The following is a 17,403-nucleotide window of genomic DNA, read 5'->3' as shown; positions in this document are numbered from 1 at the left end:
AGGAAAACAAGCAAAAGGTGTCAACGGGCACCTCGTAGAAGGGGCAAGACAGAGGTGCCTTAGGGACCAGAGACCCTCACCCGCAGAGTCACACATGCAAAGGAAAACAGCAGCGGCTCCAATCAGAGGGGGGATCTTATCAAGTAGGGCCAGGTCCATTCGGATGTGGCACTAGGCAGACGGGGTACAGGCAGCCCAGGGCCTGTCCACAGCACACCACTAACAAAAATGTGGGGGTGCAAAGTGAAGAATCCCCCAGAGCAATTGGGAGTAACAAAGATGCTCACAAAGCCATATGGGCAGATTTCACCCAGAGTTTAATGCAGAGAGGAACAGACCGAGTTTACACAGCATCACACCCTTATGTAATTTAAAATCAGAACCCACCAACCAACACAACGTACTTTATAAGTTAACATACACGGGAACAGATATCCGCTCCACCAGAACCGGTGCTGGAACTGGGGGACAAGGTGGGAGGGGATGACCTGAAGAGAAGAAATACACTGACGGCCCTGACGACGTGCTCTGAGCTCCTTAACCCACGCTCTACCCTGACGGTCCACATCAAGGATCACAGAGCAGGAAAGAGAAGAGAAAACCAGATCATTAGGAGACTAAAATCAGCTTTAACAACTTGTGACCATTAGGCGAGGCTTAAGGGCAGTGTACGGGGCCAGGTCATAGACCTCAGCTTCTGGGGCTCATGTCCCGGCTGTGTGGCCACGGGAAAACCACTGTAACCAGGCCTCTGCTTCCTGATCTACAAAACGAGTAGGAGGATTCGACAACCTAACCTGTAAGGCTGCTTCTGTCTCTTTCCAGATCCTACGAGTTCAGAGCTCTCCACTAACTGAAAGGCAAGACACCCAAGTTGAAATTAAATGGTACAGATCTTTTCCTTTTAGTTACCAACCTGGCAAGGGCAATCCTTCCCCAATAAAAAATAAACTAAAAATAAACTATTTAGGACCAACAAAATTCTCAGAACTATAAGAAAAGAACAAAACTGCAGTCTAAATCCCATTTCAACATTCACTTATAGCGCTACTTCTTAGGAAACCACAGAAGGAAGATCTAAAGATTTAAAAGACCTGTTTTATAAGGATGGCAGAGCTTACCAATATCGCAAATGATATGGAACTGTTCTCAAAGCTTGCCCTTTCTTCTAGAGGATTCTTCTATTAGAAAAGCATGCCGGCATCCACGAACACAGTACCTTTCCAGCTGACACGTGGCCCTGGTTTCCTGCTGTGACTTTGTTCCTCTAACGGTGTCCGATCTGCCTGAATCCCAGAGTCTTCTCTGCTCAAGGGCTGTGGGTCATCTTCATCCCCACTTTCTTCAGACCAATTCTGATTTAGAAAGGAAACACACCTGACCCACAGAAGGCGTAACAACTGAAGCTATTTACCATTAAAAGATGAGGAAAGTTTCAGAAGAAAAGCAGCAACTACACCAAAAGAAACTTTCTAAATGTCTTGGACAGAATTATTTTTGGTGGCAAAAATCCCAAGAGTCACAGATCCTTAAAGGATACTTTCCATTCAACTTCCTAGTATTAATGATTTGATGCAAAATCTTAATAAATCTCCCATAATAAACTCCTCCAGTTCACTGAAGAGTGTCTCTGTTTCAGTTAGGTTGCTGCAGGAGAGAAGGACCCATAAAAACCATCTGTATCATTTGGAATTTATTTATCTTTTCAATAGTAAAACCTGACACTTACTGGTGTGTCTCCATTCTGACTAAAGTCAATTTCTTCACCTTCCAGCAAGTATTTTCCCCAGTCAAAATCATCTTTCTTTTCTAAAATGTAACAGAAAAACCTCATCAGCTTTACCAAATATATGTGGGGGGAAAAACACCACAAAACTATAGGAAAAAAGTCTACCAAAACTCAAAATAAAATGCACTTGGGAAATGATTCTAATACATTTTAAATTTCTTTATCTTCAAAAGTAATTTTTCTCTTTATATAATTGAAAGTAGTTCAACTTACAAAGCCTGAATTTATATATTTTAAAATGAAATATAGAAATGAAAATTTCCAATTGCATCCAATGCAACAGAAATATTTTAGTTTCATAGATTTTTACAAAGTTTTATAAAAACTCAATGTTGCCTGGCCGGGCGTGGCTCAGCGGTTGAGCATCGACCTAGGATCCAGGAGATCATGGTTCAATCCCCAATCAGGGCACATGCCTGGGTTGTGGGCTCGACTGCCAGTGAGGGGCATGCAGCAGGCAGCTGATCAATGACTCTCTCATCATTGATGTTTCTATCTCTCTCTCCTTCACCCTTCCTCTCTTGGAAATCAATAAAGATATATTTAAAAAAGCAAAAACAAAACTCGATATGTCTACCAATTAAGGAACAGAACTAAGTTTTCTTTTATGTTATATATTAAAGCATCTGATCACATACCCACTTCTTTATCTCGTGGTGTCTCCACGTAGCTGCTGTTTGAAGGAGAGTCGGACAGGCACAGGAGGAGTGACAGTGTGGAATAGTGAGCATCAGTCTTTAAAGGAAAAAGTGAAGACGATGAGCCACTGGCTGGTAAGAGCTTTTAAAACCAGTTTGAGTAAAGAAAAGATACTCTCATGACTGTTATCCCTGAGTTTCTTCCCAGTTTGAAAATATGAATTATACCTAAATAAGTCCTAACCTCTAAACTATTCTTTTAAATTTTATTTTTCAATTACAGTTTCCATTCAATATTATTTTGTATTAGTTCCAGGTATATAGTGATCCCCCAGTATTTCAATTACCCACCTGGCACCATACACAGTCATCACCATATCACTGACTATATTTCCTATGCTGTACTTTACATCCCTGACTATTCTGTAACTACCAATTTGTACTTCTTAACCCCTTCACCTTTTCACCCAGTTTCCCAAACCCTTTCCTCTCACAACCACCAGTCTCTTCTCTATCTCTGAGTCTGTTTCTGTTTTATTTATTTTGTCCTTTAGATCCCATATATAAGTAAAATCATATGGTATTTTTCTTTCTCTGCCTTACTTATTTCACTTAGCAAAACACCCTCTAGGTCCATCCATGCTGTTGCAAATGGTAAGATTTCATTCTTTTTATTGCCAAGGAATAGTCCATTTTACATATGTACCACTCTATTTTTACAATTCAAATGTGTATACATAAGGAACCTGTCAAAAATGCATTACCTGACCTAGCCAGTTTCGCTCAGTGGATAAAGTGTCAGCCCAAGGAGTGGAGGGTTCCAGGTTACATTCCAGCCAAAGGCACGTACCTTGGTTGCACGCTCAATCCTCAGCCCTGGCCCTGGTCGATCTGGAGGCAATCAATCAATGTGTCTCTCTCACATCGATGTTTCTCTCCCCTCCCCCCTGACTCCATCCACCCTTCCACTCTCTCTGAAAAAGCAATGGAAAAAATATCCTCAAGTGAGGATTAAAAAAAATGCATTACCTAAATCATAATGAGGAATCATCAGACAAACCTAAATTGAGTGGCAAGCTACCAAATAATTGGCCTGTGCAATTAATTCAGAATGTCAAGGTCTAGAAAAAGAGAGGCTAAGGAACTATTCCAGATTAGACACCAATTGCTGAACCTGGGCAAGGGATTACAGGCGTTCCTTTTACTATTCTTTAACTTTTTTTTATATTTTTTAAAACTTAAAACTTAAATTATATTTTTAAAGTTACCAAAAAATAAAAATACCCCAAATGTGCTAAAAGTCATAAAGTATGCATAGAAAGGAGATACGGGTTAAATTCAAGGAAGGTACAGGAAGTCTCTCATGCCTAAAGACCAGTTAATTCTCCCTGTTCTGTAGTCCAGAGCACCTTCTGTGCATCTCCACAGTGTTAATAACAATCATAATTAAGTAACTATTTAGTGGTATCATGTCTTCTTTATTCTGTATTTCCACCACTTAGTATGATGCTAGACAGAACAGACACTTGGCAAGCTTTCTTGGAAATGATAAAGGAATATATCACCAATAAGGTTGCAAGGAGCATCCCTTTTATTGGTAATTTCTCGCCTGCTTAAAAATGTGTGAAATTCCTTCACAAAGAAATTTTATTCCCCAGAGAAAAGTAATCTAAAATGTAAATACAGTTGACCCTTGAACAACTCGGGGGCCAGGGGTGCTGATGGTCCATACAATAAAAAAATCCACATGTAACTTAATCTACAGGTGAATCCCCAACTCCCAGCCGGCCCTTGAACAACCTGGGTTTGAACTGTGTGGCTCAGCTGAAGAAAGTGAGTCTCTACATGTAACTGGACCACATTGTTCAGGGTCGACTGTGCTTGAAGAAAATCACTCTCACTATATAAATCTATTATTTATTAACAAGTGCTGTCAGATTGGGTTTTGCACCTGGAAGAGGTGAAAGTTACCAGTGAAAGAGGAAAGACGTGTGTAATCCGCTTCTGGCATAATGGAGGGAGGTGGTCCTCAAATCCTCTCGCCAAAAACTAGTTATAAAGCTGCATAAAAGTGCCAAGGCAACCATTTCAAGTGCTCTCCCTCAAACACAGGAACTATTAACCCATAAAAATGACCTTGTAACCACTCAGAAGCTCCATTTCTTAAACATGACCCTTCCTCTTTTCTGTTCTGTCCACTCCCTTCCTTAATCATTTAGCCCTTAGGACATCAGATTCTGGTTAGCATCAAACTGTCTTAAGAACAAAGTCTCAGGTCTGTTGACAAGAGAAACAGAGTTCCAGTCAAGGTAAAGATAACACCTTAACTTCAGGTGTGTTTCAGCCCCAGACCCACGGACCACACCCTCAGGAAATCAGACAGAATGCTGCCATGGCTGACCTCAGGACCTGATAGGATCATCAACTACTCCCTACCTGGCCACAACCAACTTTTAGAGCCCATGAACCCAACTCCCTCTATATAACCCATCCCTGGAAGCCATTGAGGAGCCAGGTCTTTGGGCCCTAGCTTACCTGTGACTTGGGCTTGACACCATTTCCTCAACTAATAAACCCTTACTTTCTTGGTTGCAAACTCCTGATCACATTTGACAGGGCTTCGATGCATGCAGGCCAACAAACCCCTTTAGTCTGTTAACAACCTCAGGTAAGAATGGTGTAGGTTAGTGACACCTTTGCCTGGGGCCATCTCCCCCCCTCCCTCTAGCTCTCTTAGAGTGGTAGTTCAACCAGGACTGGACAGGAAGTGAAAACAAGCAGCCTTGTTGCTATTCTCAGAGGAGGTTCACTTGAACCCAAGCCCTGTCAGTTAAAGTGGCAACTGCAGTGGCAAATGAGCAGAGAGCCAGCAATTGCCAGCCTGTGTGGAGAAAGGAGTGGGTCAACAGAACAGCCAGATTCTGGCTGCCAGACAGCCAAAGGGGGCTTTCTAAGCTCTCCACGTGTCCAGCTCACTAGAGGCTGTAATGTGCACAGCAGAGCTTGAGTGGACCCAAGCCACCCCACACATATCCCTGGCCAGGGGAGCAGAGTCCATGCACAGAGAAGATGAGAGCCAGCAGAGCATAAACCAGGACAGTCTCAAAAATGGCCTTCAGTATGACTACTTCTCAGTCCACACACAAATAAAGCAGAGGAATACCTAAAAGTCATTTAATGTAACACACCATATGTCATGGCTGAATGTGAAATTCACATTAAAACTCTACCCCCCAATTTGATAGTATTTGGAGATGGGGGTCTTTGGGAGGTAATTAGGTCATGAGGATGGAGCCCTGGTCCAATGGGATAAAGAGAGATACCAGAGCCCTGGCTGATGTGGATCAGTGGTTAGAGCATTGGCGCACGCAACAAAGGGTCACGGGTTCAATTCCCAGTCAAGGGCACATGCAGGGTTGCAGGTTCAATCCCCGGCCCACTGGGGTGCATGCAGGAGGCAACCAATCGATGCGTCTCTCTCACATCGATGTTTCTCTCTCCCCCTCCTTTCCACTCTCTCTAAAAATCAATGGAAAAAATATCCTCGGTTGAGGATTAATAACAACAAAAAAGCGATAACAGAGAGCTCTGCCATGTGAGGGCTTCGGGGAAGGCGGCCTTCTACGGGTCAGGCAGAGTCTTCACCAAATTGGCCAGCACTCTAACCTTAGACCTTCCAGCCTCCACAACTTTAAGAAAGTAAATTTCTGTTTTTAAGCCACCCAGTCTGTGGTATTTTGTTATGGCAGCCCCAGCTGACTAAGACATCATATTAATAGAATACAAGGGAAAAAAACATGATCATCTCAAAGATGCAGAAAGATATTTGAGAAAAGGAAACACTCATTCATGATAAAAATTCTCAACACACTAGGAATAAAAGGGAACACAACCTGCAAAGGGCATCAGTGGAAACCCACAACTAACATCACAATTAACGGTTAAAACTGAAGCCTCCTCTCTAAAACTGGGAACAAGGCACAGATGTCCACTCTGGCTTTTGTTCAGCATTATATCCAAGTTTCCCACCAGTGCAGTAAGCTAAAAAACAAAACCACTCCACACTGGGAAGGAAGGAGTCAGTGTCTTTATTCAGAGACAACATGGTCCTAAGCATAGAAAATTACTAAGCAATACAAAAGAAAATGACTAGAATAAAGGAGGTTAACAAGGCTAAGTATATCAAAATCAACATAAAAATGAATTATATTTTATATGCTAGCAATAAGCAAACTGCAATTCCATTCATAACAGCACCAAAGAGAATATTTAGGAATAAACATAGAAGAAATGCAAGACATGTATGTGGAAAAATAAAACTGCTGAGAACAATTAAAGATGATCTAATTAAAAGGAAGAAGAGTCCACATTCATGGATTAGGCTTGATATTGATAAGTTTGTGTATTAGTTCCCCAGGGCTGCCGGAACAAAATACCACAAACTGTGGGGCTTAAAACAAATTTATTCTCTCTCAGTTATAGGGTCAGAAGTCCAAGACCAAGATGTTGGCAGTTCAGCTCTGGCTGCTGTGGCTTAGTTAGTTGGAGCATCGTCTCGTACACTGAAAGGTTGAGGATCTGATTCCCGGTCAGAGCACATACTTAAGTTGCGGGTTTGATCCCTGGCCCCAGTGGGGACATGTGCGGGAGGCAACCAATAGATGTTTCTCTCTCCTTTTCCCTCTCTCTAAAAATCAATGAACATGGCCTCGGGTAAGAATGGCAGTTCAAGGCCCCTCTGAAGGCTGAGGGGAGAGGCTGCCTTCCTCTCCCAGCTCCTGCTGGTGCTGGCGATTGCTGATGGGCCTCCAGCAGCTGTAGGGCTCCAGTCTCTGCCTCGGCATCTCCGTGTTCGGTCTGTTCAAATTTCTATTTCCTGATAAGGACGCCAATCAGCTGCCCTCCTCCAGCGAGACTCCATGTTAACTTGCTCAAACTGTGAAAGGCCCAATAACAAGGTCACATTCACAGGTATCAGGAGACAGAACTTGAACATATTATTGGGGGGGACACAGTTCAACCCAAATAATGGCAACACCCCTCCCAATGTATCTACAGATTCGGCGTAGTGTGTGCCAAAACACCAGGAGGCTTTTTGCAGAAATTTAGCTGATCCTAAAATGTGTCTGGAAATTCAAAGGCTTCAGAATAGACAAAACACTTTTGAAAAAGAGAAAAGTTAAAGGACTTACATTACCTGATTTCAAAACTTACTATAAAGGTATAATAATAAAGATAGTGTGCTATTTCCATAAGGATAGGCATGTCCAGAAAAAAATTCTTACATTTTGGTCAATCAGTTTTTGATAAAGCTGCCAGACAATTCAGCAGGTAAAGAATGGTCTTTCAACAAATGGTGATGCGACAACTGGATATTCACAGGTAAGGAAACATTAACTTAGACCCTTTCCTCACAACATAAACAACAATGAACTCAAAACAGATCCCAGATCTCAATGCAAGTGTTAAAACTGCATGAAGAATCCACTGGAGAAGTCTTCACAGATTTGGATTGGGCAGAGGTATCAGATATGCAAAAGCATGAGTCATAAAAAAGAGAAACATAAATCAGACTTCATTAAAATGAAGAACTTTTGAGCTTTAAAAAAATGAGAAGCTAGGAGGTTTTCAAGATGATGGAGGAGTAGGTAAATCTTTCTCACACCTCCTCCCAGAACCAAACTGAAATAAAACTAAATTGGGGAATATTCACCCCAAATCACCAAATGAAGACTAGATGAAGAGGAGACTTTTAATGAAGGGAAGAAACCATCTTGAGCCTAGTAGGAAGGGTGGGGTCACAAGAGGGGCTGGCCGAGTGCCCAAGAGCAGCAGACCCAGGGTTCCTCAGCTACAAGGTGGCGGGCTACCCCGGAGAGGAGTGAGGCCCCAACCCCAGGCTGGGCTCCCTAGCTCGGAGCTCCAGAGCCAAGAGCACATGCCCACGTAACACCCAGCCAGGTGGTGGGGCTTCTATCTGCCAGGGAAGCACTGGGGGGAGACGTGGAAAAACAGCAGCAGGGAGACCTGAGCTTGATCTTGCCCCCCAATGTACTGCAGCATCCATTTTTCCTGAGAGGCACAAGCCCCTCTGAGCAGCAACAGCCTGGGGAAAGGCAAATACCCCACCCTCAGGGATATAGCTCACCCCACCCTCAGGATCTGGACCCCTGCTGAGGAGACAGCAGCAGAGGCCAAGCCTATAGGTCTGGACAATCTCAGGGGTATCAGTGACTGGCTTTGGGGTGGGGCCACACTCCCCACTTTCCCAGGAACGTGGCCGGAGCTTCCCCTCATGGAGGACAGCAACTCCCAGCTGCCAGCAGACCCCACCAGACTATATGAGGGACTCGCCCTGCCAAGGTCAGGGACATATTCTGGGACAGACTCAGACGTGTGGCCCCGGGACAGGGGAACATACCCACTATCTTCCTGAAGTCTGAACGGCACCTCCCCTTCACGGGACACCCAGAGGTCTCCCAATTCTGCCAGAAGCCCTTTCAGAAACAGCCTTTTCAATGACTAACTCTGACAGCTGGCCTGCAGGCAGAGGCTGGTGAAGGTGGATCCCGAGGTGCCATAGGACATTTGCTAACCTGCCCCAGGGCTCTGTGCAGAGAACAAGCCGCCCTACAGTGCACCTTGACCCCTGCTGTGCACAGCCCAGCCCTGCGGAGTCAGCCACACACTGTGGATTGCTTGAAGTTGCAAGCAGGTTACCAAGAGCCAAACATGGACAGTTCCTGACAGTGGCTGCACCAAAGTCCCTCCCGGGAGGTCCAGAAACAGCAGACAGAGCAGTCAGCCACAGTCACCAGGAGAAGAGGGCCCAAAGGGGCTCCCAGGAAGCCCTGAACTCTGCTGAGATGAAATTCACTTAGGATTATTGCATTGTTTTCTTTCTTCTTTTTTATTGCTATTACTATTTTTGTTCCTTTTTCTTACATAACTGACTTATCTTTATGTTTCTCACCCTACTCCCTCTTCTCCCCTTTCTAGCTTCTCCCCTCTTCACTGTCTCTTCCTTTTCCAGCACTTCATTCCTCTCTCCCTCATTCCTGTCATGTTCTTCTCACTTCCCTTTTCATCTTCCAGTATTTTTTCTTTTATTTTCTTTATTCTTGTTCTCTTTTCTCTTTCCTAATTCTTTATTGTTTTGTGGTTGTTTTTGTTGTTGCTGTTGGAGTGTTTTGTATGCTTTTGTGTCATCTCGTTTTGCTTTGCCTTGTCCTGCTCTGTCAGCACCTGTACGACAGCTCACTAACGATATGTTCAGGGCTGAGCCTCCCAGTCAGCCTGAAGGGAGGTCCCACCCTCGAATGGGACAACAATCAAGACCCAATTATAACAGGACAGCCCAAATAACACACACAAGGGACATTCCTAGAGCATCCAGCTCATAAGATCAAAGAGATTGCATCACTGGGCCCCTCGGAACATTTACTACATAAGGTCACCCCAAGGAGACTGGGAGGCATAGCAGTTCTATCTAATACATAGGAACAAACAAAAAGAGACTGCTAAAATGGGGAGACAAAGAAACAATCTCAAAATGAAAGAAAAAGGAGGAATCTCTAGAAAAAAGCTAAATGAAAGGGAAGCGGAAAATTTATCAGAAATAGAGCTCAAATTAATGGTTATAAGGATGCTCAAGGAACTAGTAAGAATTACAAGAAACAGTGAAGACTGCAACAGCGTGAAAAAAGGGAATATAAACCATGCACAAAGAAGCTGTTACAAATGAAAAATACAATATATGACATCAAGAACACACTGGAAGGAATTAAAAGAAGATTGAATGAAGGAGAGGATCTAATTAGTGATGTGGAAGACAAGGTAGAAAAAAACACCCAATTAAAGAAGCAAAAAGAAAAAAGAATTAAAAAGCAGAAAAATACTTTAATGGAACTTTGGGACAGGAAACGTAACAACATCCACATAATAGGGGTACCAGAGGGAGAAGAAACTGAGCAAGGCATAAAGAACCTGTTTAAACAAATGATGATGAAAATTCCTTAGCCTGGTGAAGGAAAAAGTCACACAAGTTTAGCAAACACAGTCCCAATCAAGATGAACCCAAAGAGGCCCACAACAAGATACATGATAATTAAAATGACAAATGTTAAAGTCAAAGAAAGAATCTTAAAGGCAGCAAGAGAAAGTTACCTACAAGGGAGCTCCCATTAGAATGTCAGCTGATCTCTCAACAGAAACACTTCAAAAACCAAAGAACTGAATCAGAGAATACTCTATTCAGCAAGGCTATCACTGAAGGTAAAATAAAGAGCTTCCTAGAAAAAACAGGCTAAAGAAGTACATTACCACCAAGCCAGCATTTTCAAGAAACACTAAAGGGAATTCTTTCAGAAGAAGAAACTGAGAAACAGAGAAACATAGCTATAAAAATATGACAATAAATAAATACCTATCAATAATAACCTTAAATGTAAATGAGTAAATGCTCCAATCAAAAGACATAGGGTAGCTGAATGGGTAAGAAAACATGAACCATATATATGCTGTCTACAATGGGCCCATCTCTGCACAAAAGACTCACAGAGGATGAAAGTGAAGAGGTGGAAAAAAATATTCCAAGCAAATTGGAAACGAATAAAAATCTGGGGTAGCAATACTCACATCTGACAAAACAGACTATAAAACGAAGGCCACCGGCAGGCATGGTTCAGCGGTTGAGGATTGACCTATGATCCAGGAGATCGTGGTTTGATTTCTGGTAGGCACATGCCCAAGTTGAGGGCTTGTTCCCCAGCAGCGGGCATGCAGGATGCAGCCAATCAATGACTCATCCTTGATGTTTCTATCTCTCTCCCTCCTCTCTCTGAAATCAATAAAAATATATTTAAAACAAACAAAAGCCATAAAAGAGACAAAGTCACTACATGATACTAAAAGGATCAATCAAAAAAGAAAATGTAACCCTTATAAACATATATGCACCCAATACAAGAGCACCAAGTTATATTTAAAAAAACTCTTGGTGGACTTTAAGGGAGAGATCAACAGCAATACAGTCATAGTAGGGGACTTTAACACTCCATTGACCTCACTAGATAGGTCTTCCAGACAAAAAATCAACAAGAAAACTGACCTTAAACCATACACTAGATCAGATTAATTTAACTGACATTTACAGGACATTTTATCCCAAAGCTACAGAATTTACATTCTTCTTAAGTGCACATGGGACATTCTCAAAAAGAGACCATGTTAGGACACAAAGAAGTCTCAATAAATTTAAGAAGATTGAAATCATATCAAGCATCTTCTCAGATCACAATGACATGAAACTAGAAATCAACTACAATAAAACAACTCAAAAGCATTCAAACACGTGGAGGCTAAATAGCATGTTATTAAACAATGAATGGGTTACCAAGGAGGTCAAGGAAGAAATAAAAAAACTCCCTGGAAACAAACAAAAATAAACACCCAACAATCCAAAATCTATGGGACACAGCAAAAGCAGTCCTGAGAGGGAAGTTCACACCATTACTGGGCTACCTCCAGAAAAAAGAAAAAGCTCAAATAAAGAATCTAACTCTACAACTAAAAGAATTAGAAAGAGAACAGCAAGAAAAGCCCAGGTGAAGTAGAAGGAAGGAAATAATAAAGACCAAAATGAAAATAACATAGAGACAAAAAAAAAAAATACAAAAGATCATGAAATAAAGGACTGGTTCTCTGAAAAGATAAACAAGATTGATGAACCTCTAGCCAGACTTATCAAGAAAGAGAGAGAGAAGACCCAAATAAACAAAATCAGAAGTAAAAGAGGCAAAGTAACAACAGACATCACAGAAATACAAACGACTGTAAGAAAATACTAGAAACAGACCTGGCCTGTGTGGCTCAGTTGGTTGGGAGGCGTACTGTGCACCAAAAGTTTGCTGGTTTGATTCCTGGTCAGGGCATATACCCAGGTTGTGGGCTCAATCCCTGGTAGGTGGTGTGCAGCTCACATTGATGTTTATCTTTCTCTCTCTCTACCTTCCTCTCTCTCTAAAAATCAACATATTTTTAAAAAACAAATATATTGTTTTTTAAAAGATAAAACTAAGAACAACTCTATGCCAACAAACTGGACAAGCTGGGTGAAATGGACAAATTCCTAGAAACATACAATCTTCCAAAACTCATTCAGGAAGAATCACAAAACCTGAGTAGGCCAATAACAACTAATGAAACTGAAGCTGTAATTAAAAAAAAAACTCCCAGAAAACAAAAGTCCTGGACCAGATGGCATCATGGGTGAGTTTTACCAAACATTCAAAGAAGAACTAACACCTACCCTCCTCAAACTGTTGCAAAAAAATCCAAGAGGAAGAATGCTTCCAAGCTTTTTTACAAGGCCAGCATTAACCTAATTCCAAAACCAGATAAAGACACTACAAAGAAAGAAAATTATAGGCCAATATCACTGGTGAACACAGATGCTAAAATGCTCAACAAAATATTAGCAAATCGCATCCAGCAATACATTAAAAGATCATACACCATGACCAAGTGGGATTTATTCCAGGGAGACAAGATTGGTACAACATTCACAAATTAATAAACGTGATACATCACATAAACAAAACGAAGGATAAAAATCACATGATCATATCAATAGAAAAAGCATTCAACACAATCCAGCACCCATTTATGATAAACACTCACAGCAAAGTGGGAATAGAGGGAGCATACCTCAACATAATAAAGGCCTATATATATGACAAACCTACAGCCAACATCATACTCAATGGGCAAAAACTAAAACCATTTCCCTTAAGAACAGGAACAAGACAGGGGTGTCCCCTTTCACCACTCTTATTCAACATAGTACTGGAAGTCGTAGCCACAGCAATCAGACAAGAAAATATCAAAAGCATCCAAATTGGAAAGCAGGAAGTAAAACTGTCATTACTTGCAGATGGCATGATATTGTACATAGAAAATCCTAAAAACTCCACCAAAAAACTGATTTCATATATGGTTTCAGCAAAGTAACAGGGTACAAAATTAACACCCAGAAATAGATGGCATTTTTATACACCAATAATGAACTCTCAGAAAGAGAAACTAAAAAAACAATCCTTTAACCATTGGAACAAAAAAATAAGATACCTCGGAATAAACTTAACTAAGGAGGTAAAAGACTTGTACTCAGAACTATAGAACACTGAAAAAGGAAATAGAGGAAGACACAAACAAGTGGAAAAATATACCATGTTCAGGGATTGGAAGAATTAATATCATTAAAATGTCCATACTACCCAGAGCAATCTACAGATTCAACACAATCCCTATTAAAATACCAACGGCACATTTCACAGATCTGGAACAAATATTCCAAAAATTTATATAGAACCAAAAAAGACCCCGAACAGTCTCAGCAATCTTGAGAAAGAAGAACAAAGTTGGAGGGATAACAATACTGGATATCAAACAATATTACAAAGCCACTGTAATAAAAATAGCCTGGTACTGGCAAAAGAACTGGCATATAGACCAATGGAACAGGACAGACACCAGAAATTGACGCAAATATGGTCAATTAATATTTCACAACAGAGTCAAGAGCATACAATGGAGTAAAGATAGTTTCTTCAATAAGTGGTGCTGGGAAAACTGGGGAGATACATTCAAAAAAATGAAACTAGACCACCAACTTACATCATACACAAGAATAAACTCTAAATGGATAAAAGGCTTAAAGTCACGAAACCATAAAAATCCTGGAAGAAAACATAGGCAATAAAATCTCAGACATTTCAAGTAGCAGTATTTTCACTGATATTATCTCCTAGGCCAAGAGAAACAACGGAAAAAATAAACGCAACTACATCAAAATAAAAAGCTTATGCCACCAACAAAATTACAAGGAACCCCATGGTCTGGGAGAACATATTTGCCAATGACATATCTGATAAGGGGTTAATGTCCAAAACATACAAAGAACTCATACAACACACCACCAGGAAGACAAACAACCCAGTTTAAAAGTGGCCAAAGGACCTGAATAGACACTTCTCCAAAGAGGACACACAGATGGCCAAGAGACATATGAGAAAATGCTCAATGTCTCTAACCATCAGAGATGCAAATTAAAGCCACAATGAGGTATCACCTCAAACCTGTCAGAATGGCTCCATCAACAAATCAACAAACGACATGTGCTGGCAAGGATGCGGAGAAAGGGGAACCCTGGTACACTGCTGGTGGGAATGCAGACTGGAGCAGCCACTGTGGAAAACAGTATGGAAGTTCCTCAAAAAATTAAGAATGGAACTGCCTTTTAACCCAGTGATCCCACTTCTAGGCATATATCCTAAGAATCCTGAAACACCAATTACCTATGTTCATAGCAGCATTATTTACAATAGCTAAGATCTGGAAACAGCCCAAGTGCCCATCAGTAGATGAGTGGATAAAAAACTGTAGGACAATTTACCCCATGGAATACTATGCAGTTGTAAAGAAGAAGGATCCCTTACCCTTTGTGACAACATGCTTGGACCTGGAGAATATTATGCTAAACGAAATAAACCAGTCAGACAGGGACAAATATCATATAATCTCACTTATATGTGGAATCTAATGAACAAAGTAAACTGATGAATAAAATAGGTCCAGAGCCATGGACACATAGAACAGACTGACAGCTCAGAGGGGAGGCAGGAGGAGGGGAAGAGATTAACCAAAGAACTTATATGCAAATATGCACAGCCCATGGACAAAGACAACTGTGTGGGGAAGGCCTGGGGCGGGGCAGGGGCTGGGTGGAGGGGGCCAGAGTGAGGTGAATGGGGACATCTGTAATACTCACAACAATACATTAAAAAAAGTTTTTTAATGAGAAGTTAAAATAGGAACTGGAGGAAAATATTTACCATTTTTCTGATGAAGAACTTACAGGAGGAATATATAAGCAACTGTGATGACTCAATAAGAAGACAAAAAATCCAATTTAAAAATAGATGAAAGACTTGAATGGACATCATAGAAGACCTACCAGTGGGTAAAACACACATAAAAAACACCCAACATCTATCATTAGTCATTAGGGAAATATAAATCAAAAACCACAATGAGAGTCTCTCTAGGATGTCTATAATCAAAAAGACAGTTAAGAACTGTTGGCAACAATGTGGAGAAACTGGAACCCTTATACATTGCTAGTGAGAATATAAAATGATACAGCCACTTTGGGAAATAACTTGGCAGTGTTTTCAAAGGTTAAACATAAGCTGACCATATAAGTCAGCAATTCTACTTCTAGAAACCTATCCAAGAAGAGTGAAAACTTATGTCCACACAAGTCTGCTTGTACGGGCAAGTTCTTTATTCATACTAACCCAAACCTGGCAATAATCCAACTACCATCCACAGGTGAATACACAAAATGTGACACATCCATCCAATGGGACACTATTCAGCATTTAAAAGGAACAGAATATGAACAGACACATGCTACAATACGGATGAACCTCAAAACATCATGAAAGAAGCAGACACAAAAACTGCATATGAACCCATTTATGAAATGTCCAGAAGGGCAAATTCATAACCACAGCAAGCACATCAGCAGCTGTCTGGTGTTGCCATGGGAGAGCTCACTGACTTCACAAGGGCTTGAGGGAAACTTTTGGGGTGATGGAAAATGTTCTAAAACCAGGCTGTTATTGTATAACTACATACTAAAAATTGTGACCTGTACATTCACAATGAATGGATTTTATGGTATATATATATATATATATGGTAAGTTATATATAGCTGAAAAAACCTTGAATTTATTGCTACACTACCACAGATGTGTCAGAGATGCCGCAGCAAGGGAGAAAAGGGGAACCAATTCTGTGTAACTTGGGGGGGGGGAGAGGGACAGCAAGGCAGAAAGGTTAGCACAGATTTATTTCAACAAATATTTATTGCCTACTCTGTTCTAGGTGCCTCATATTTAAATTAATATTAAAAGATGGGGTGGGCCCTCGCCGATTTGGGTCGGTGGTTAGAGCATCGGCCTGAGGACTAAAGGGTCCCGGGTTTGATTCTGGCCAAGAGCACGTACCTAGGTTTCAGGCTCCAGGCCCCGGGTACAGATGCAGAAGGCAACCGATCCATGTGTGTGTCTCTCTCTCCCTTCCACTCTCTCTGAAAAGCCATGGAAAAGATATCCTCAGGGAGGATTAAAAAAGAAAAGATGGGTGGTTCAGGGTGGAGAGGAGGGGAGGACACTGCAGGCGCAGCACCCTGTATGTGCCACAGCAGAGCTGGGGACATCGTTCCACTGTGTTCAGGGAACCCTACTGCTGGGGGTGCACAGAAAAATGACCAGGGATGGCAATGAAAGATCAAAGAAAAAATCACAAGTGACACTGTTTCATTTTTATTCTGCGCACACAGGTATTTTCATTGGCACAGACGAAACTGAGATTAAGGCATTTGCATTCCCAAAATCACCAGAGTAACATTATCTACTGAATGTGGTGGTTATGGGACTAGCAGTGCCTGGCATGTAATAAGTGCTCTAAAAACATTTGCCATTATTTCTATTATTATTACGGGGTCACAGGGTCTGTTTATTAAATTTTACAGGCTACCCAGAAAGCTATACAAAATTTATCAAGAAGAGATCTAAAAACGATTTGACAGAACAATACATGGCGTATGTTTCTCACCCTCACAGATGGACTCAGAGACTGCAGCTCTCTCTTTTCCAGAAATACCTTTATAGCCCTCCCTTAAATTGTCTAAAGCTCTCTTCCTTAGGACACCAGTTCCCACAGTGCATGCTATCAACAACAGAGTTACTGGGAAGGTTAAACAAGCTGACTCAGGAGGCCTAACCTGCCCAAACTGTGAACACCTCAGGGGTCTCAGGACTGGCTTTCAACTGGCTCCCGAGAGAAAACCTGAGCCCTTGGAACATCCTGTGGAGAAGAGGGTTTTATACGCTAGAGGCTTTGGGCA

At 41.5% G+C, this 17,403-nt stretch overlaps 1 protein-coding gene across 3 annotated transcripts in view; it reads right to left on the bottom strand.

The window, feature by feature from the left end:
* The window catches only part of TUBGCP5 (tubulin gamma complex component 5), a 58,281-nt gene that overhangs the window by 35,893 nt on the left and 4,985 nt on the right, over positions 1-17,403 (bottom strand). For all 3 annotated transcript variants that reach the window (XM_081151615.1, XM_081151616.1, XM_081151617.1), the window contains exons 4-6: positions 2,428-2,524; positions 1,730-1,809; positions 1,220-1,355 (exon numbers count right to left, since the gene is read on the bottom strand). In XM_081151615.1, coding sequence (XP_081007741.1) covers positions 1,220-1,355; positions 1,730-1,809; positions 2,428-2,524 — 313 coding nt within the window. The remainder of the gene's footprint in view (positions 1-1,219; positions 1,356-1,729; positions 1,810-2,427; positions 2,525-17,403) is intronic.

This window comes from Miniopterus schreibersii (assembly GCF_964146895.1).
Source record: "Miniopterus schreibersii genome assembly, chromosome: 11".
Classification (NCBI taxonomy): Eukaryota; Metazoa; Chordata; class Mammalia; order Chiroptera; family Miniopteridae; genus Miniopterus; species Miniopterus schreibersii.
The sequence above is the reverse complement of the archived record's forward strand: the minus strand, read 5'-3'. Positions and strand labels throughout refer to the sequence as shown.